The sequence below is a fragment of the Sorex fumeus genome, unplaced genomic scaffold (assembly GCF_029834395.1).
Source record: "Sorex fumeus unplaced genomic scaffold, SorFum_2.1 ptg000130l, whole genome shotgun sequence".
NCBI lineage: Eukaryota > Metazoa > Chordata > Mammalia > Eulipotyphla > Soricidae > Sorex > Sorex fumeus.
The window spans coordinates 5273703-5296490 of NW_026606187.1; the positions used below are offsets into that span (position 1 = coordinate 5273703).

The 22788-nt window shown below is 45.7% G+C and overlaps 1 protein-coding gene across 2 annotated transcripts in view; it reads left to right on the forward strand.

Moving 5' to 3' along the window:
* Positions 1–22788, forward strand: part of METTL9 (methyltransferase 9, His-X-His N1(pi)-histidine) — a 50354-nt gene that overhangs the window by 8024 nt on the left and 19542 nt on the right. For both annotated transcript variants that reach the window (XM_056138900.1, XM_056138898.1), the window contains exons 2-4: positions 5944–6134; positions 10974–11183; positions 14936–15120. In XM_056138900.1, coding sequence (XP_055994875.1) covers positions 5944–6134; positions 10974–11183; positions 14936–15120 — 586 coding nt within the window. The remainder of the gene's footprint in view (positions 1–5943; positions 6135–10973; positions 11184–14935; positions 15121–22788) is intronic.

A 22788-nucleotide genomic window follows, 5' to 3' on the forward strand; every position in this document is an offset into this window, starting at 1 on the left:
GAGCATTGTAGAACTGAAATGTAAGCATGAAAGTTTGTAAGTCTGTAACTGTATCTCACTGTGATTCACTAAAAAAAAACCAACTAGGTAAAGGGATAATTTTGATGACCTTTCAGCATCAGTATTGCAAACCACAGTGCCCGAGAGAGGTGGGGCGAGAGAGAGGGGAACAAAGCGCTTGCCATAGAGGCAGGCAGGGGTGGGGGTTTGGTGGGGTGATGGGAGGGAACCTGGGGACCCTGGCGCTGGGAAATGTGCACTGGTGGCGGGATGGGTGTTGGAACACTGTACGACTGAAACCCATCATGAACAGCTTGTAAGGGTCTATCTTCCAGTGATTCACTAAAAAAGGTCTAAAAGAAAAGACATGCCCTAATGTATTGCTTTGATGGGCTAACCTGTCAAATACACATTCAGACTCAGGACTACCTGACTGTCTGTGCATTGTTTGACTAATTATAGTATCATTGCCGTCTGGTTGAAAGTGGAGAGCAATGTTATTTACTGTAATTTGGGGGAAGATGTGAAGTTTAGACTCCCACTTTATACTTGGCATCAGCAGATGGTTTAACTCTGATTGGATGAGAGCTCCTTTTTAGAAAGCTTTCCTAACTCAGATGGAACAATATTCAAGTGAGCTTTAGCAGCAGATGTAAGATGCTTTTTCAGGCACTTGGTCTCCTGCTGAGGAGTCAGCCCCACAATGGAGTTGGGGCACCCTGGGCCTTCCTGTGCGGAAATCTCGTTCTTGCTTGGCACCTTTGTCTCATGTTCTTTTTTTTTTCCCTCAGGGCGCAGTGTAGCTTTATTGATGGTATGTGACAAGGTGGGGCTCCCTAAGCCCTTCCCCTTCTTCTGGGGTTTGGGATGTTCATTTTATTTACTTATTTTTGCTTTTTGGGTCACACCCAGAAATGCACAGAGGCTACTGGCTACTCCTAGCTTTGCACTCAGGAATCACTCCTGGTGGTGCTGGGGGGCCACATGGGATACTGGGAATCGAACCTGGGTCGGCCGCATTCCAGACAAAAGCCCGCTGAACTAGCGCTCCAGCCCCTGTCTCATATTCTTTAAGGAGCCTATGATTAAAGAATTTATCTGTTTGAAAGTGCATAGGAGTCTCCGTCTTTTGATTAAGCTGGGTTGTCCGGACAGAGCTAATTCTAGGGCCCCCCCATTGATTTTCAAAGCAACTACACCTTTAAGGAGCCAGTCTTATCCAAGAAGATCCTCCCATTCCGTTATTTCGCAGCCCTGTCCCCACTGCTATGATAAGCCAGTGAGGGCTCTTTGCTTTTCTCCTGGTCCACTGTTACAGTGGGTAGTTAGGGGACACACCTTCAGAGTCAGAGCAATTAAATTGTCTGTGTAAACCCATCAGAGGTTCTCAAGCAGTGGAGATTCGGCATTTGCTATCTTGACTGGGGGCAGTACCTGCCACCCCATGGGTAGAGGCTAGGGATTGTAGTGTTAAGGCAGTTCCTGTAAGAAAGGATTATTGTCCCCAAATATCAGGAGTGCAGGGATGGAGAAACCTTGCCTGTAGTAAAATTGAAGTCTGTATAATGATCTCTTCTTTTGGGGGCTTAGGGGGCAGTCACACCCGGTGATGCTCAGGGGTCACTCCTGGCTCTGCACTCAGGAATTATTCCTGGCTATGCTCAGGCATCATTCCTGGCTCAGCACTCAGGGATTACTCCTGGCAGTGCCTGGGGGACCATATGGGATGCCGGGGATTGAACCCGGGTTGGCTGCATGCAAGGCAAACGCCCTCCCCCTTGTACTATTGCTCTGGCCCTGATGATCTTTTCTTGAGACAGAGCGAGTGTCCTCCAGTGGGCCAAACAGTGGGACGTAGAGGTCGACACTGGGTGGAGTGAACAGGGCTTCACTGAGTGGAACTCCTGAGCCAAAGCAGCATGTACTTAGCACCTGCACTTGAACCAACTGGAGCTGCTCAGGGACCCCCAGGCTTCCTGTTTATGTGGAAGTTATGAGGTGACGAATGAAGTATAAAATCCTTGGTCAGGTGCCTGGTGCAAGGTAGGGTCTTGGCAGTGCCCTCCTCGTGTCTTGCTGTGGTCAAGCAGTTTGTGGTGAGTGCATAGCTGTAACCACTGTTTGCAGTCCTGGGCCTAAGTAAGGCCTTGCAAGAACTGTGGAATTTTAGAAATTGACAGAGGCTCAGTTTACAGCAGCTTCCGTGGCTCTCCTATGTTCCTCTGAGTTTTGCTAGAAACTTCAGGTTCTGTCAGATTGCCTGTGGTCTTCAGTCACTGTTCCTCTGTAGTCTGTGCCAGACACTGAAGCCGGTCACTCTCCCGGTCATTAGAAGCTCCTGTAACTTCGTTTAGCAGCCCTTAACACGGTTCTGTGCAGCTTTTCCACTCAGTGGCCGCGAATGTTCCCAAGGAGACTTGGGAGATGTTTGAGTGGGTCTTGGGTCCTCTGCTCCAGCCTGGAAGTTCAAAAGGAACTGAGAAACATTTAGCCTTAGATTGAATCCAGGAGGGAGAGGTCAGAGGGGAGGGGAGAGGGTCAGGTGAAAAGGGAAGGGGGAGACAGAGCAAATACTCTGTGAGACAGTCCCGAGAAAAGGAGGCTTCCTGGAAAAGAGACCAGGTTGAGTGGGCAGGTATGCTAGGCCAGTAGGGGCTGTACTGAGGTGTGGCTTAGAATGGACAGCTTGTATAGGCCTGTGAAAGTCAACTTAGGTATTCTAGAGAAGTCTGCTGTGAAGCAGTGTGATCACACGATCAGATTTGTGCTTAGAACTTCGATTTTAGAAGAGACTCACTAGGTCACTTAAAATTTTTAATCACTGGGGGTTGGAGCAATAGTACAGCGGGCAGGGCATTTGTATCTATGCAGCTGACCCTGGTTCAATTCCCAGTCCCACATGGTCCCCCAAGCACTGCCAGGAGTATTTCGTGAGTGCATGAGCCAGGATTAACCCCTGTGTATCGCTGGGTGTGACACCAAAAAAAAAAAAAATTCAAATCACTCAATTTTTGGAAGATTAATCGACTAACTTTTAAAGACCATTTTTAGAAATGAAAGTTTTAATGAGATACAATTCATATGCCACAAAATTCACCCCTTGTTTGGGGGTGGGGAGAGATTGGGCAACACTCAGCAATGCGGGGGGCTTCTGTGCTGTGGAACTTGTAGTGCAAGGAATCAAAGTGGGATTGGCCACATGTCAGGCAAGTGCTTAAATCCCCGTTCTCCCTCACTGGTCCCAGGCCATCCTTTTAAAGCATACAGTTGGGTGGGTTTTTCATATTTTCATTTTAGAGTCTTGTAAACACCTCCATGCTAATTTAAAAACATCCTCATCATTTCAAAAAAGAAACCCGTACCCTTTTGTATTCACGTTCCTTGGTCCCCTTCCCTCAAAATATGGCAACCACAGTTTACTTCTTGTCTGGTCTGCCAGATAATTCTGGAGGATTGATGCAGTGAAGTCATATAACCGGGGACTTTCGTGACTGGCTTGTTTCACTTAGCACATTGTGTTTCAAGTTCAGGTTGTGACATCCATCGTGTCTTTCCTCTTTATGGAGGATGATTATCCCGTTAGATGGCTCAAGTCTTGTTTGTTTATCCAACAGTTGGTGGACGTTTCAGTTTGCTTTTCCGTTTTTGGTGGGAGGATGCCGCCCTGAGTTGCCGTTTGTACCAGGCAGCGGTCAGAAGGAAATCAAGTGTTGGCCTTGGTCTTTTGAAAGCGAGACGTCATTTCTTTTTCATCTGAAGCGTATTCTGGGCAGCAAATAGTTTTTCTCAAAGTCATCATGGCAGTAAAGATCCAGTTATATGTGTTAATGTTGATTGAATTGAGAGAAATACTGTTAAAACTTGGAGTTTTCTTTTGGCACTTGAAAGCACTGTTGCCTTTAAAGGCCAGTTCCTTCGTTGCTCTGGAAGTCAGTCCATTGTTACTGTTCTACTTGTCCACTCCGAAGTGGACGCCAAGGTATTCTTAACTGCCCTGCTTCACTTGAATGACTTCTTGTCCACATTAATAGAATGTACCTGATTGCCTATTACTAAAGTAATGGCTTTCATCCTGATTAGTTATTTCATAGAATTAAAAAAATAAGTTAAAGTCAGACTGGCCCCAGCACTACAAAGTTCAGAATGTGCACCAGGAGGTCAGGAGGATAATAAAAAATGTTTTATGACCTCTGCTGGGGCATAACTTCAAGCACAAGGAGCATTAAGAATTAGTTAGTGATTAAGTGAGACCATTTTTAGACCAGGGAGAAAAGTATAAGCAGTGCCCGTAAGGAGCTTCGTAGCTTATCATATAGAATGGGAAAAGTAAGAATAATGTTAAGGCCCAAACCGTGTTGGCAGTAGTGTCTGTTTTTTATGGTAATAATGCTTAAGTGGTAAATTAGTCAGAAAGGCTTGGATTATCCAATTTAGATTACAGGGTTTGTAAAAAGATTAGTTTAATCTTTCAAGTTTTGCTGTGCCTCTTTGCTTGCTTGTATTGGTTTATAGGGTTCCTTTAATGTTAGTGTTAGGGATGTTACCCAAGATTTTGTACAACATTTAGCAAGCTTAGAGTGACTATAAAACTGGTCCACCAGTTGTGCAAGCATCTGGGATATCTGCTGGTAAATGGTTGTATTTATTAGGGGGAAGCAAGTTTCTCTTGGCCAGTAGACTCCTCTTGGGGAAAATTGATAGTTTCGTAGCAGATAATGGATTAATAATGACGGGTCTCCATTTTCATCATTGCACCTAATGGGCTTACTTTTTATCAAGCCATGTTAAGAGAACTCTTCCTGCTATTACTATTGTAGGATTTTCCTGTGTGGCCATACCACATTGAGGATTTGTGTGCCTTAGTTTATTTAATCCTCCTAGTACCCTACTGGATAGATAATAGCATATCTGTCGTCTACAGATGAAAGAAGGAGGCTTAGCGATTATTGGTTTGTCTGAGCTCACACAGGAACAAGAGAGTCAGGACTTGGCCCGTGGGGCTGGCTTTAGACCTGCTGAACGCCCCAGCCTGCCCCTTCTCAGACACATGAATGAAGAGGGGCTATTACGGAATTAATTTGGAACATTACATTTTAGCCACAGTCGAGATGCTTTTGTTAATGTTTAGAAAAGTTCGCTCTGGTTTTGGTCTATTTGAGGAAACCTAGTTCTTGGCATCCTGTTACCTTGTTGTCTGATTGATTGCAGCGTGACCTTAAGTAGCTTAATGTTCCCTAGCACACTTGCCCCTGTCTATCAGCAGATCAGGTGACCGAATAAAGCACACCTCAGATCTCTACTTAACCTTCCCAGGAAAGGCTGCTTAATCAGGCCCTGCTGCTCACTCTGCCGTTGATTGGGTTGTTCTGAGCTAAGTTGTTCGATTATATGGCGGTTTTCTTATCTGAAAACAAGTTTAGGGGCCGGAGTGATAGCACAGCGGGTAGGGTGTTTGCCTTGCATGAGGCTGACCTGGGTTTAATCCCCGGCATCCTATAGGGTCCCCCAAGCACCTTCAGGAATGATTTCTGAGTTCAGAGCCAGGAGTAAACCCTGAGCATCACAGGGTATGACCCCCCCCCCAAAAAAAATAGAAACAAGACTAGTAATGTTAGTTACTGCTTTCAGATCCTGAATTTCACTGAAGAGACCAGTAGAGTTTCTTGAAATCTCAGTCGGGTGGGAAGGTAGGGATCAAGTATTGGGTCTAGAGTCAGACCGTGACGGGCCCGGCCTGGCGCTGCCACGTGCTCAGCTTCATGACTGGCAGGCCTCTCCACCCTGAGAGCAAGGCCTACACAGGCGATATAGCACTGAGATTTTATATATTACAGGGCATGTGAGTATGAGATGCTGATTATGGCAAAAATTGTTTTTGAACTCCTTAAATGACACGTTGGTTGTGGTGTATTTTCAATTTTCTTCTTCTTCTTTTTTTTTTAGTGGTATGTGTGCAACAGAGAGAAATTATGTGAATCACTCCAGGCTGTCTTTGTTCAGAGTTACCTTGACCAAGGAACACAGATCTTCTTAAACAACAGCATTGAGAAATCAGGCTGGCTCTTTATCCAGTTATATCACTCTTTTGTGTCATCTGTCTTCAGCCTTTTTATGTCTAGAACGTCTATCAATGGGTAAGTGACTCCTGGATGCATTTTTCATTGATCTTTAGGTGTAAAACTAAAGTGAGCAGTGTAGCCAGATGAGTGTGATCCTGGCTTGTTGAACAGCAGCAGCAGCAGCAAAGGGAAGCGAAGGGAGGCGGAGGGGGAAATGCAGATTCTGGGTTGGCCGGACTGGGGGCATCCTGCATCTTTAACAGGTTCCCCAGGATGCCTGCGATGCTGCTAATCCCGTACCACGGAGCGGAGCTGGATCCTTGGGGAAGCCCTTAGCATAGTGAGGCTAAAGACCTTGATGTTTGCAGTTCCCAAGCCCCGGGTTTTGGGGGACAATCTAATTTAGCATTGTGTCGCGATTGGTTTCAGGTTCAGATGCTCAGGGTCCTGTATCAGTGCTTTCATAATGCTGAGGCTCACCAGAATTTTTAACCTTGCTATGGAATTCTTTCTCCTGCAAGTGTCTCACATCAACCCTGAGATGAGCTTTTGGAGGATACACACACACACACACACACACACACACACACACACACACACACACACCTCGTTGGCTGAATATCTAAATATCCTAAGACTTAAAAAAAGCTGAGGTAAGCAACATGTCTTAATGCTTACGGAGCCTGATGGACCACTTCAAGCCACCACTTGGACCCACTTCTTTTTCCCCTTGTGGTTTGGAGCCAGCCCCCACTTAATATCTGGATTCTTAGTCTGTCATCTGTTTGGTCCTGGAATATGTTTTCAGATACCACAAGCCATTTCTCCTTATTTCTTGATTTGTGTGTGTGTGTGTGTGTGTGTGTGTGTGTGTGTGTGTGTTGCTTATATGACATTGCCTTTAGTTTGCTTTGGTGACCAGTTATTTTGAATTGGTAGTTAAGTTTATATGGCACAGCCTGATACTTTGTTATTAAAATGGGCTATACCATGTATCTGTTCTTTATCAAGTAAATTTTTCTTTGGAAAGTACACAAGTAGCTGTATTAACGATTTGTATCCTAATTGTGGTTTTGTACATCTTTAAAAGTTACAAAAGGTAGGAGTAATCTCTTCAAAAAATATTTCAATATTTTGTATCTAATTGAGGGATATTTAAAACTTAAAACTGAGTTTTTAAATCCCTCCACCTCTACTTGATTGCAACCTGGGTCGAAGTTTCTCTTTTGAAATTTTATATCTTGGTTAAAGAGACGTAATATTATGATCTTTCTCCTCTATAGCTCTTCTATTTATTTATTTATTTATTTTGCTTTTTGGGTCACACCCAGTGATGCATAGGGGTTACTCCTCACTCTGCACTCAGGAGTTACTTCTAGCAGTGCTCAGGGAACCATATGGGGTGCTGGGAATCAAACCCGGGCTGGCCACGTGCAAGGCAAACCCCTACCCGCTGTGCTGTCTCTCCAGTTCCCTTCTATTTATTTTTTAACTGTCGTCTTGTCCCCACCCCAAATAAAGCAATAAAAAAATACTTCTTATCTAGCGGAAATTTTAGTTTTGAATTCACTGGTATTTTAATTCATAATATTGGTGGATATTACCAGGAGTGGCTATTTCTACAGAAATAATTACTATGGTAGCTTCTTTATTAGGGTCTTGGGGGTGGGTGGGTAGGTATTGGCCCCTTCCCTGCTGTGCTCAGGACTTACTCCTGGCTCTGTTCTTGGGGATCACTCCTGGTGGTGTTCAGAGGACCATGTGTGTGCCAGGGATCAAACCCAGGCCCACCATTCGCCAGGCAAGTGCCTTATCCCCTGTACTACCTCTCCTTTTGATTACAAAAAATACATCAGGAACCAGGGAGATAGTACAGGGGTTTGAGCATCTGCCTGGCATGATATGATGACCCCCCCCCGCTACATAGCTGGATGCAGCCTAGAAAGCCCCCAAGCAGTGTTGGGGTGGTCCTAGTGGTACCCTGCACCACAGGCTTAGAGCAGCAGCATTGTCAGGCACTGGACTAAGCCGTTGGCCTACTTGGCCAAGTGGGCCCTGGACCCCCTGATTATCACTTGGGAGGCTCCTCCCCCCAACCCAAGAGGACAGACTTCTTCCTTTATATTAGAAAGAACAGAGGGACTTGAGAGCTATTTTCAGCATTTTTTCAGCAGGATATATTTGAGGAGTCACACCCCTTCACAGACTGGAGATCTGGAGACAGTCTACATCAGGGACCCCCAAACCCATCTGGCTTACCACTCACTCCCTTTGCAGACTCAGTGCTCCCCGGGGAATGGAACTAAGTGACCCACAACAGCACCCAAAGCTGCATCTGCTCCAGCCAAGGCATTATCGTTCGTTTTGGGAGACACTGGTTGTGGCCAGCCAACTCAGATTGGTTTTTAAATTTCGTTTTTGTGCCACGTGTGGTGGTGCTCAGGGCTGACTCCTGCCACGGCGCTCAGGGATCACTCCTGGTGGGCTCAGGGGGCTGTAATGGGGTGCCGGGGTCAGCTGTGTGCAAGTGTCTTACCTGCTGGACTCTCTCTCCAGCCCCGATTATTAAATATTTTTTTTTAAGATCATCACTAGGAAGATAAATTAGAGCTTTTGTATGTGTTTGCTGGAAGCCTTGCGCTGAACTTGGTCAGTGTCTGTTATTTGTAGTGTGATGATGTATCTTGTGGAGGCTGATTGCAAGAGCTCCGACCTTCTTGACCCCGCTGCCTGATGCTCATAAACTATCTCCTTGTGGCTGTCCAGAGCCCTCACTGACGCTGTCCTCCCTGGAGGGCAGCCTCGTCTCGGTTGAGCGCACTGACAGTTTTCGATGGATGGAGCAGTTTCAGTCTTTCTTGATCTCCTCTTGTGCATTCATTGTCTTAGAAAATACAGCCGAAAATACAGTCTGCGCTCGGGCACCTTTAGATGGAGGTGTGACCTCTGGTTCTAGAATTTTAAAGGCCTCTAGTTCTTTACCATTCCTAAGAGACGGCTGGGCAAGCGTGTTACTTTTATTGCTGGGAAGAGTTGAGGGGAAATGGTGAGTTTTCAGCTAGAGTCTGTCCTCTGGTAAGTCTGCACCAGCGTTTGGGAGGTGACTCTGGCTCCCGCTTGGCGCTCGCTCAGGAAACTGCCCCTGGCCCCATGGTAGGGCCCTGATATGGGCGATTCGATGCCCAGGCTCTGGTGTGGCCACCGTGGACTTAGCAGTCTCCAAGCTTTGCCTCCTGTCCCTCTCACCTTTTAATCCAGCAGTTCTGTGGGACAGATTTACTGCAAATGCGTGATTGGATTTGGTTAAATTTGCCTCTGGCTTTATTGGGAAAAGGGGAGGGGGGCTTGAATTCTGTATTTTATCTACTTATTTTTGGGGCCACACCTGGTGCTGCTCGGGGCACGTTCCTGACTCTGCACTCAGGGACCACTCCTAGCAGGACTTGGGGGGCCATATGGAGTGCTGAGGATTTAACCCAGGTTGGGTGCATGCAAGACAACACCCTATCCACTATTGTACTTTGGCCCCCAACCTCGATAACTTAAAAATCTTTTTCCTTTTTTTTTTTTTGTGTGGGGGGCAGACCTGTTGCTCAGGAATTGTTTTGGTGGGGCTCGGGGGACCCTACGGGCTGCCAGGGATCAAACCCAGATTGACTGCAGGTAAGGCAGTGCCCTGCCCACTGTACCATCGCTCTGGGCCCCCTAAGTTAAACTCTTGAAACCCTCAGGTTACACTCATCCCCTCCTTAGCTGTGCTGCAGATACATTGTACCTCACACCCATCCAGCCCTTTCCTTGCTGCCAGCTCCTGGACCTGGGAGTTTTAGAAGGAAGTGCTGCGGGTGCTGCCGCAGGCCTCGTAGCAGAACCTCGTTGGGGCTGGCCGCTGCTCCAGTGTCTGCCTCAGCAGCCCCAGCTTCCTTCCTTCCAACACTGTGTGTCGTCCGTGGATTCGAGGCGTCCTTTAGAGAGAGGGCCTGCGAGTCCCTGCCCCGAAGCAAGGAATGCGTTCTAAGCTGAAGGAGATGCCGCATCCACCAGCCTGTTGGATCCGGGGGCTGCTGTTCCCAGAGTTCCCTTTGGCCTCTAGTTTTACCCTTTTCGGGCTCTTTTTTCCAAATCATGGCAATGTTCTGGAATAGTTCTTTTTTTCTTGAGGGTTTTTTTTTTTTTTAGAAATAATAGAACCCAGCTAATTATATGACATGAAAAGTAACACAAGTACGAAACTGCCTTAAAAATGCCAGTTAGCTGGCATCACAAGAGCCTCTCTTCCTCTCTTCTCAAGTGTCTCTTAAAATTCTAGTAAAGCTGTTTTTCCCTCACCCATTGTTTAACTTCCTAATGACTGTTTTCCTATTGTGTTGTTCCCTCCACCCCCAGAGTTCTGGATAGCGTTGTAGTTCTATTCTGCTGACCTGCCATTAAACAAAAAATCATGAACATGTAATCTGTTGCGTCTTCCATCTTTGCTTAGTCTTTTGTTACAAACTTTCACATTCATCTTTCAATTTCTTATTTTTCCTTCCGCTCACCTTCCCCCTCCCACCATTTTTAAAATTATGTGGCACTAGGGATTCAGGCCATGCTTGGTGAAATGCAAGGCAAGTGCCTTCGCCTCTGAATTATCTCTCTGCCCCTCAGCTTCCCCCATTTGTTCCTTTCCTTTACCTAGTTGTGGTCTATTACTTGCAGCCTTCTAGACAAATGATGTCTGTAGTTATTGTTTAACTGACTTTTCCTTTTAATCATGGAAATGATCCAAACCATTTTAATTATATAATTGCATAAAATATATTCTGAGTTCAAAAGGTTGTTGGTGTGGGGTGACTTTTGTCACTTTGACATGTGCATGGGGGGGAGATATGCTCAGTTTATAATGAACCTTCCCATTTTGTCCCCTTTTTCCAGGTTGCTAGGAAGAGGCTCAATGTTTGTGTTTTCACCAGATCAGTTTCAGAAACTGCTTAAAATCAACCCAGATTGGAAAACCCATAGACTTCTTGATTTAGGTGCAGGAGACGGAGAAGTCACAAAGATCATGAGCCCTCATTTTGAAGAAATCTATGCCACGGAGCTGTCTGAAACGATGATATGGCAGCTGCAGAAGAAGAAGTACAGGTACAGTTCCAAGGTGGCGTGGGGAGTTCGTCTTGGTTTTAAATGTATATTCTCGAGAGTCTATTATTTCAAAGCTGTGGAACAGAAAATGTTTCCTATGACTAGGAATTTTGTTTTGCAACACACCCAGTGGTGCTCAGAGTTTACGCCTGGCTGTGCTCAGGGATCACTTCTGGTGGGACTTGGGAGGCCATTTGGGGTGCTGGTGATCGAACCCTAGTTGGCCACGTACAAGGCCAGCACCCTACCTGCTGTACTATGGCTCTGACCCCTCCACACTTAGGAATATTTAGAATACCTTCCCATTAACAAGTAAGTGGAGGGAGCGGAACTGGCACTGAAGGGAGTGAAAAGGCAAGTGAGAGGTGATGTGGAACAGGCAGATTTGATAAGGAACCTGATTCCGAGTTGGAATTTGGCATTCTCAGGTCTTTGCTGAGTTGCTTTACTCAGTTAAATTCCCATTCCCTCCCCTCCCCCACCCCTTTTGGACCACACCTAGCATTGCTCTGGGGTTACTCTCCACTGCGTTCAGGATCACTCTTGACCATATTGGCTAAGGGGATCACATGGTATGCTGGGGATTCAACACTGGTCAGCCGCGTGCAAGGCAAACACTCTACCCACTGTACTATATTTCTGGCCCCCAATTAAATCACTTTTGTTTAAAAAAAAATAAATTATACATCCCTTCCTTGCTCCTGTCAACTGCCATTTTTACTTTTTGTCTCTGAATTTGACCCGAGAAACCTTGAATGAGTCATAGAACATATTTCCTTGTGTGACTGGCTTCTCTCACTCAACTCTTTCTCTAAGGCTTATCAAAGCCATCTTAATATTCCATAGTGTATATTGTCTGCATCTTGTGGATCTGTTCTACAGCAGATTGGGGTTGCTTCCATGTTTTTGCTATTATGAATAATGTGCTGTAAATATAGGTGCATAGATACTTGAGTCACTGTTTTCATGTCTTTGAGGTATCTACGGCAAAACCTGGCAAGCTCCCCGTGACATATTCTGTATGCCAAACACAGTAACAAGTCTCACGGTGTTACTGGGCCCGCTCGAGCAAATCGATGAACAATGGGAGGACAGTGACAGTGACCCAGAAGTGGTCTTCCTGTATATTTGTTTAATTTCTTGGTTTCTGTTTGTTTTTGCCATACCAGCTTCCACAGGAGAGTCATTTCATATTCCCCCAGCAATGAATGAGGGTTTTAGTTTCTTTATATCTTTGCCAATACTTACGATTTTCAGGGTGTGTGTGTATGTTTGTTTAAATAATGGCTATCCAATGAGTGTGAAGCTCAGATTTTTTAAGACCATCTGCTGCTTGAGCGACTTAGGAAAAAGTCTATTTTGTAATCAGTTGAGTGGGAGAACTTGTTGAATATGAAAAGGGAAACAGGCTTCAGGTTTGGATTCTTGTTATATGTTTTGGCAGCCAGGCTTTATTTTAGAAGGAAAGGAGAAGGAATTAGCTCTTGACTTACTGGCCTGGCCACCTCAGCTCCTTCTCTGCACAGGCTAACCACAGAGGCAGGAGTTAACGTAGCCCTTAGGGATAGCCCCGGGCACATTCGTCTCGCCGAGCAAACTGATTCGTAAGATCCTCCCTAGTGCCAGCAGCCCCGCTCAGATTCTGGTGGGTCTGTTTGATGGTAATTGATTTTCCTTCAGTTCAATATTAATCCCCCCATTTCACAGCTTGGAATGTTTTGTCCTTTGTTGCAGCAATGGTTGAAATCACGCTGCGTTAATTCATGTGTAAAATCTATTAGTGGTTCGACCAAAATAGGAAATTCAAGCTGTTGGCCCTCCCTACATAATGTTAAAAGTATGAAATAGAAACCTTTACAAAAAGGGAAGCTTGTAATAAGGATTTGGTGATATGTTAATGAGTGGTTGGAGCATCTTACCTGCTGGTGGGGGGTGTGTGGAGGCCTATCTCACTTCTGCTGTGCCAAGGATGGCGCCCAGGCCTCTGCCTGCCACGCTCATGTGAGCCCCAACCCTGAGAGCTGTCTCTCTGGCCTTCACTGAGCTTTTATATTTTTTTTTTGCTTTTTCGGCAATGCACAGGAGTTAATCCTGGCTCTGCACTCAGGAATTACTCCTGGCGGTGCTTGGGGGACCATATGGGATGCTGGGAATCGAACACAGGTTGGCCGCATGCAAGGCAAACAACGCGCTGTGCTATCGCTCCAGCCCCGTTCACCGACCATTTTTATCTGGTGTCCTGAGCTTTATTGCTCTCTCTCTCTCTCTCTCTCTCTCTCTCTCTCTCTTTTGGGGGAGGGGTGTAGTTTTTCAACTATGAAGATTCTAGAGTATGAATAGCACTGTAGCACTATCCTCCCATTGTTCATCAATTTGCTCGAGTGGGCCCAGTAACGTCTCCATTTTGAGACTTGTTGTTACTGTGTTTGGCATATCGAATACATCACGGGGAACTTGCCAGGCTTTGCCGTGCGGGTGAGATACTCTTAGTAGCTTGCCGGGCTCTCCGAGAGGGATGGAGGAATCGAACCCGGCTTGGCCGTGCTGGCCGCGTGCAAGGCAAACGCCCTACTGCTGTGCTATCTCTCCTGGAACTAGAGACACTCCCCAAATGTCTTAGGTTATAGCAGAAATGATGTGATGCCACCCTAAAGTTCCTTCGAAACAGGCACCCTGGGAATTGAAAGCCAGACTCTCTCATGTCTTTCGTGCTTCAGTTCTAGTAAAGTGGAGAGAACTTTTCTCCATAAACTGATGTTCAAGAATTTGATGCCCTTGGTTCATAAATGGTTTTTATAGCCTTAAATATTTTTCAGACTAAGGAGATTTTACGTTTTAGGGTTTGGAAATAGGTCAGATAGCTAAATGTAAAGAAATATGCTTTTTTACCTGGTAATTCTTATTACTGTAGATATAAATTGTAAATGAAAAATTTAAATTTACTTTGATTTAGGAGACAGTGCAAGCCTTTACTGGAATCTCTTATTTTTATATTTTTATTTTACTGTTTTGGGGTTAGACCCAGACCCAGAGATGCTTACTCCTGGCTGTGTGTTCAGGGATTACTCCTGGCAGGGCTTGGTGGGGGACAGATGGGATGTGCTAGGAAAATGCCTTACCTACTACTATCTCACCGGTTCTGGCATCTCTATTTTTTTTTTTTTTTATAATTTATTTATTTATTGAATCACTGTGGGAAAAGTTACAGAGCTTTCGGGTTTAGGTCTCAGTCATGTAGATACCGAACACATTTCCCTTTACCAATACTCATTTTTAACCCTGAACCCCAATAGACCCCCACCTCCCACCCCTCCCAATTCTTATGAGGCAGATGAGTTCTAGTTAATACTCTATCTACTTTGACTAGATAGATTATTTCGATAGAAGATGCACAATTATTGTTTAGAGTTTACGACCCACCCACCCCCCCCAATCAGACATGCTGAAACAGCGTTGTGAAATGATTTGCTTTCTACAACTTGGTTTAAGAATAAAATGATGTCGCGCGGCCGCGATAGCGGCCGCGCGGTTTTGAATTTCTGCTATTTTACTTATTGACCCTGGAAGAATTTCTATTAAAAGTTAGCTAGTTAAGAGATTGATTTCTGTGCCCTGGAGTCGTGGCCGTGCCGGAGAGCCGCTCGTGGGGGGCAGCTGGCGACCTCGGTGGGGCGTGGGGGACCTGGCATCTCTATTTTTAAAGATAACTCGGAGGGACTTTTTAATCAACTCGATTCTTCTGACTTTTCTAGAGTTCTTGGGATAAATGAATGGCAGAATACAGGATTCCAGTATGACGTCATCAGCTGCTTGAATTTGCTGGACCGTTGTGATCAGCCTCTAACTTTGTTAAAAGATATCAGAAGTGTTTTGGAGCCAACTCGGGGCAGGGTCATCCTTGCCCTGGTCTTACCCTTTCACCCCTATGTGGAAAACGGTAAGTGTGGCCAGCAGCCTTTCAGCATAAGTGTCAACTGCTGACTTGGTTATTCGGTGGTTCTGTTCCATGGTGGTAATGTGATTCTGTTTCCTAGAGTAACCCGGAGTTTACAATGAATGCAGTCAGCCTGTAAAACAACACCTTGGTTAATGTTCGTTTTATAGAACTTTAGTGTTCCTGGCAGTGGCAATAATTAATACTCAACTGGGCTTTCTGTTGGAGATTAAAAGCCTAGCGTGTCTGTATTTTCTGCCTTTCAATGGAGCCTTTGAATCATTTATTTATTAGTTTATAAGCCGAGTCAAGCAATAAATGGTGCCAATAAATCTTCTCGGAGACGCTTGCTGAATGGCATCGTATTGTGTTGTACATTTCCTGCTCCAGATTCTAAAAATGAGAAATGTTATTTGTTTTTCCTTTTTGATGATAGTTGAGTTCCATCATGTATTCTTTGTGTGACATCTGAGGTTTTTGAGCCCATGATCTTTTTTTAACACAAGTTTGAATGAAGAATCTGTTGTGTGGGTGCATTCTCTGTCTTGGCGATCCCCCCTTGGTCCAGTCTGCTTGAGATGTATACGCCTGGTCTCTACTCTCTTGACAAGCTCCTGTTCTTACTTGAATACATGAAACTCACTCCCTTCCCTGCAGAGCTCACGTGGACCCCAACCCTGAGAGCTTTCTTTTTCTCTTTCCTTTGTTCTTTCTCCTCATATTCCCCTAAATAAAACTATTTTTTTAAAAAAATGACTTGTCTGGGGATGTGGCTTAGTGGTGGAATACTTGCATGGCTCAGGGTTCGCTTCCTGGTACCACAAAAGCAAAGAACCAAAAAAGAATCTAGTGCTTCCTATTCACTGTGACTGCCGACTCTTAATTCACGGTTTCACCTTTGGTTTGCATGTTAGATCATGTTGAAAGTTGTGGCTCTCAGACTCTTTTTCACTTTTGAATTGTTAACATAAGCTAACACATTTATTGTGTAAGTGATGCACATTAATATTTAAAAATTGTTAGTTTTTCTATTTTATTGCCTACTTCTGCCTTGGGTTCAGCAGCTTATGAGCTTGCAGACATTTTTCTGTTGCTGCTTTTGAAGTAAGCACATCTGCCACTTCCTTCCTCCAGTTCAAATGTTCGTGAGGGGAGAGAAGGCACAGGAGTCTTGGAATTCCTGTGGCCCCATCAAGCAGGCCTCTGGGGGGGTGGACGTACTTGCTCAGTGGGGGGTGACTGACCTGAAGCTACTCCCTCCTGCTTCTAGTCTGTTCCATTGAATGGGGCGAAGGTTTCCTGAGCTCCAGCAAAGCCATCCCAAACCCCTCAGCCGCAGCTGCTCTTCTTAGAATGACAAACTTCAGGCAAGGGGCCTCCTTGAGGAACTATGTGGGTGTGTATTCGGGGGTGAGGGCATCAGACACTCTGGTCCCAGGAGGGGGCGGTCCCTGCGCCCAGCCCTGATGCGAGTGTCCACGCAGTTCCCAGGAATCAGATGAGGTCAGCACCTTTCCCCATCTTCCCTGGGGGCCTCTGGGATCCTGCGTGCTCCAGAGCGCTCTCCCACCTCCCCCAGCAGGTCAGTGTCCCCCGTGACCAGCTCTCGCCTCTCCTTGGGTGGGTTGCTCGGTCCCCTGTGCTCAGATGGCGCCCCGCTTCTGCGCCGTCTGCTGGGCTCTCCTCCCTGTTGCCGTCTGGCAGAGTCTCTGGAGACCCCACGCCATTGGCGCCGCTTCTCAGGTGCTCGGCCTCCTTGTGCTCCTGGCGGGGTCCCACAGTGCAAGCCTCCGAAGGTGCCCGCGTGGAGTGGCTGTAGCATGACTGCCGCAGGGGTCGCCGACTGTGGGGTCTGGTGTGCCGGAGTTCGGGAGCAGACACCTGCTATCCCTCAGCAGCTGGCCTTGCTGGCCTCGGTCATCAGGCCTGTGGTGGGCCAGGCAGTTGGCCATGAGAGCCACAGTCCCACAGTGGGGAGAGCTGCAGGCATTTCGCAGTTTTACATTTTTAAGAAATGCATTAACAGTTTCGTCAGCGTGGAAATCCATGCTTCCATCTGGGGCCTCTGTTGCCACGCGGGTGCTCCTTCCCTGCTCGTCCTTATTTTCACTCCTAGGTCGGGGTCCCTTCAGTGCCAGGGTCATGTCCGCACAGGGTCTGGGGGATGGGGAAACGGGAGAATTCTTCAGACGGCCGTGTCGGGGGAAACCTCCCCTCTCCCGCTGTGTGCTCTCACGTGTCTGCTGTTGGCTGTGCGGCGTGGGAAGGAGAAGACTCTCCACATGAGTGTCCACCTGTCATCTGGACAGCGACAGGCCTCGTGCCGGTCTCCCGCGCTCTGTGGCCTGCCACGGATTCCGCGCTGTTCCCTGTGTGACAGGGCCTCAGCTCGCTCTTGGCTCTGCAGGTTGCCAGGTTGTGCGATCCTGGTGCCCGGTGCCCCGTTGGGCAAGTGCCTGACGGATCTTGCCTGTGACTTCCTGGCTTAGCAGGAGGCGGGGGAGCGGGGGGAGAAACATCAGTCTACCCGTGCATTTCACGCCAGGATCCTCACCTGAGAAAAGGAGAGGAAGTTGGGTTAGACCCCTGGGGACCCCTCGACCCCAGCAGGACCAGCACGAGCTCTTTGCCCTTGCTTGAGTTCCCCGAGCCTCACTGGGGTGACCTTTGGTGACCTCTCCAGACTGCTCTGTGGCACTGTGACTGCATCCCTTTCCGAGTCGCTCATTCAATCCTGATGATTGCCATGTCTTCTGGCTGGGAGACCCCCTCACTGCTGCCCACTCACGGTTTGGCTGTGGTGCTTGTGGGCAGGAGCCGCAGCGGGGTCCGTCTGTGCTCTCATCAGGAGATTAAGGGCAGCCCTGTGGGGGCTCTGAGATAGGAGAGACTTGGCTCATATGGGTGGCTGCAGGAATCAGACTGGTGGCCTCAAGCAGGCCAGGCACTTTCCGCCATTGAGCCATCCCTTACTTCTTAGGTGATGCTCTTCCTGTCTTGAAGTTGAACTACAGCAGTTTTGTTAATTGTGGTTTTCTCGGGGAGGGGGGGGGGGTGAGGGGGAAGAACAAAAGACAAGATGTAGCTTTCTTAAAAGTTTGATTTAATATAACCTAATTTTGTCTAGAGACTATTGATCTAGTGAGAATTATCTTAATGCATTAAAAAAGAGAAAAACAGGTGAAGGAACATTAATTACACTGCAAATCCGAAAATATAGCGACTTTAATTTTTAAAAATTACAATTTTTGTGAATAGATAAATCATGGTAAGAAGAGTTCAAGCAACTTACAGGATGGTTTGAGATGAAAGTTGCTCCCTTACACCAGTCATACAGGTTTTTTTTTTTTTTGGTCACACCTGGCGATGCTCAGGTGTTACTCCTGGCTCTCCACTCAGGAATCACTCCTAACTACTGGTGGCACTCAGGAGATCATATGTGATGCCCGGGATGAAAACCAGGTCGGCCTCTTGCTAGGCAAATGCCCTACCCACTGTTCCATGGTTCCAGCCTAGTCATACGATTTTTTTAGGGTTTCTTAAAAATCCTTCCAAAGAGAGTGTGCAAAACTACTATGTATGTGTACATGAAGTAAACTGAGTATATAATTAAAACTCATTATGAGTACTTCTGTTGCTTTTTCCCACTGTTTATCTAGGAAATTATCACCTAACTGCACATAGATGAATATGTCTACATCAGTGGGCGTGAGCAGTGAGATGCTGGAGCTGGTTTTACTGGCTTCTGAAAGTTGATTGTTGTATTGGCAGGAATTTAGTGGCCACTATTTAAGTTGACCGTAGTGGCAGAACTGAAACAAAGTGGATGTTGGCAAACACAGGTGGCCGCTCCCCTCTCCAAACTGGTTGGTAAATATTTACCCACACAGTATATGATGATTTTCCCTGAGGAGTTCCCGTTTGCCTGGTTTTTATTACTGGTTTTCCATTTGCTTTGTAAGTAGCAATGAAATGAACACTCCAAGATCAGTCCTCACAAATGTACAATATCAGGATGCTTTCTGCTTCAAGAAACAAGGGGCATTTAGAAATTAGAAAAACATTTAGAAATTGTTTTGAAATTGTTTAGAAAAAGTTCATTTTAGAAAAGTGGTTTAAATTGATTGAGACAACTGTTCCCTTAGAGTTCAGAGCTTGCCTTTCCCCCTCCCCCCCAGAGTTTTAACTTTCCTTTCAGAACTACAAAATAGCAGTGTAGACACAACAAAATCTTGAGGCGAGAGGAGCCTTCTCTCCAAACATGGGTTTTGGTTTGTGTTTTGGGGAAGAAAGCTTTCCCAGAAATTTGCCCAGTATTTCAGATCTCGTTGGCAAAGCAGGGGTCAGAGGGCATATACTTTGCCCTTGTACCAGCAATGCCAGGGGATGAAGACAATCCTGATGTCCTCTCAGGGTCTGGAGTTGTAGTTTTCTGCAGATTTGCTCTGTGAGGCTGAGCTTGCAGGAGGTAGAAGAAACTCAGTTTCTGAGCTCTTTGTGTAGGAATGTCTTTATTTTTTTTGGTTGTTGTTTTTGCTTTGGGGGCCACACCAGGCTATGCTCAGGGCTTACTCCTGACTCTGAGCTCAGGAATTACTCCTGGCAGAGCTTGGGAGACCAGATGGGATGCCAGGGATCGAACCTGCGTCAGCCACATGCAAGGCAAATGCCCAACCAGCATTAGGCATTGCTCCAGCCCCTCTTCATTTAAGTGCATATTGAATGCCTGGATGCTGGAGATACAGTGAACAAAAAATGTACAATTACCTGTGCTCTGGTGGAGTCTACATTCTAGTAAGGAAGACCAGACAAATGGCATGGGGTTGGTGATGAGTGTCATGGATGAAAAGAAACAGATTCAGAAGGTTTATGGAATTGGATGTTAGGATTTTATAGAGGTTACTTGGATGGTCACAGGAGAAAAGACTCAAAGGAAGGAAGGATTAAATGACTGTTACCTTTAGAGGGAGAGAACAAAAGGGAATGCCCTGCCACAGAGGCACGGTGGGATGGTGGGGATGGAGGTGGGAGGGATTCTGGGATCCATGGTGATGGAAAATGGGCACTGGTGGAGGGATGGGTACTCGAGCACTATATGACTGAAACACAAGCACGAAAGTTTGTAAGTCTACAACTGTACCTCATGGTGTTTCACTAATAAAAATTTTTTAAAAAATGTTACCTTTAGGGGGAACCAGAGACCATTGGGGTGAGGCAGTTGACTTGAATACAGCCAACCATAGTTCAGTCCCCAGCACCACATATGGTCCCCTGAGCCCCCTCAGGACTGATCCCTGAGCAGAGAACTAGGAATAAGTACTGAGCACCACTAAGTGTGGCCCTAGAACAACAACAAAATGTTAATGAAACATTTCTAGGGTGGCCCTGCTTCTAAAAGAATAAGATTTCAGAATAGCTAACCTGTGTTTGCTGCCACTGTTCGTGGAAAATCGCCCTTTTCCCACTGCTTTGAAATGCTTCTTTCATCACGGCCAGAAGTCCAGTAGGTACGCATTGGGTTCTGTTCCATTAAGAGCTCTCCTTTGGGTGTGCCCTACCAACCAGCTATTTTAGTTACTGAAGTTTTATATTTTGATGTCACAACATTATCTCTTCCCTCATAGTTACTTTTGGACTTTTCTGGCTTAATTTAACTTTAGCAGTAGAGTGTCTAGTTCCCTTTCATATAACATGGAGATTACCTCAGGAAGTATTGAGTTTTTCTAACTAATAAGTGCTATTCAGTTATTTTTTTAAAATTTATTTTTATTTGTTATTTTTTGCTTTTCGGGTCACACCCAGTGATGCACAGGGGTCACTCCTGGCTCTGTACTCAGAAAGTACTCCTGGCGGTGCTTGGGGGACCATGTGGAATGCTGGGAATTGAACCCGGATTGGTTGCATGCAAGGCAAACGCCCTGCCCTCTGTGTTATCATTTCAGCCCCTTATTCAGTTCTTTATGTCCCTTTGTAATACATTTATTTTCATTAAAAAGTGCTGCACAGTTTTTTTGCTGCAGTTCTGGCTAGATTTTTTTCTGTTGGTGAATGCATGTGAAAATTGGAGCTTTCCTTTCATTGGAAGTATCTGTGTGTCCAGCTGTAGGTAAATACATTCATATTTATTTGCTGTCCTGGGAATTGACCCCAGAGCTTCATACATGTGAGGTGTGTGCTCCCACTGAACCACCTCCCGGCCTCCCAGGGACTTTCCTTTTCCTTAGGGAGTGCACCTGACATTGCTTGTGGTTCCGGGCCCCTCCTGGCCGTGCTGGGCCTCAGGCTTAAGGTCTCTTGCCTGCCAGACTTGCGCTCTGCTGTTTTGAGCTACCTTCCTGGACCCCAGATGTTTTTAATTAGCATTTTTTAATTTTAATGTGGTCATATTGACTAACAAAAGCTGTGTATTTTAACTGTGCAGTGTAATGATTGTCTATATCTGTACATTTTGATATGCCACAGTCAAATTAATGAGCACATCTGTCCTTCACAGTTTAATGAGCACATCTGTCCCTTCACAGTTGCCTTCTGTGTGATGAGAACACCTTAGATCTGTTCTTTTATGTGTACAGTACGGTTTTACTAACGGGAGTCCCTGTGCTGGGGGCTTCCCGGAACTTAACTCCTTTTGTTGCTGGAAGTTTCTCCCCTGGGCCAGCATCTTGCTGTTTCCTCTGCACCCTCAGCCCTTGCAGCCTCTGCTGTGCTCTCGGTTCTCTGGACTCAGGCTGTTCAGTTTGCACATAGAAATCCTTCTGTGTCTGACTTATTTCACTTAATGTGGTGTCCTCTAGGGTTACCCACATTGTCACAAATGGCTCTTCATCATAGTTTAGAATGGATGCTCTTTGTCTAGATACAAACAACTGATTTTTTGTGTCTACTAATTTGTATCCTTTTACCTAATAAATTATCTAATTGTTTCCAACAGTTTCTCCATGTGAGTTTCTGGTTTTCTTGACACACCATTACACCACTGCAAATGGTTCTTTCTACTACAAGTTCGGTTTTTGACCTTTTTTTTTCTTTCCTCCAACTGACTTGGTAGTTCCTGGAGATGTTTGACACCCTAATCTTTAATGAAAATAACTGCTATAAACGTGATGCTCTATTTTGGCTCAAGAAAGCTGTTTGACTTAGAATTAAGTTATGCTTTTCCCCCCAAACACCTGGCGATGCGAAGGGGACCACATGGGATGTGAGGCTCGAACCTGGTTGGCCACATGCAAGGGAAGTCCTTTACCTGCTGCACTATCTCTCTGGCCCAAATATATACATATTTTTTAAAATTTTGTTTTAATAGGAGCTTAAAAATCAAAGACATAGAAGAAATTTTATTTTTTTAGCATCTTTTGAGATAAATAATAAAATTTAGTAAATCAGTAGTACTTTCATAATATGTATCCTTGTGTTTCTGAGTTTAGACTGGGTGGTCCTTACTTATCACTGGATTGTAGTTGTAAAAGTCCTAAATATACTAGCATTAACATCAGTGATGAGCGCTGGTCTATATGTGATCTTTTGTTTATTTGGAAGCTGTTACCTTTGCCATGTTTAGTCCTTAACATCATTCTCACTTTCTCTGTCATCATTGTTCTGGTTAAGTTAGGCATTTTTTCCCCAAATTTTTTTTGAGGGGGTACTTTTGGGCTGGAGCAATAGCACAGTGGA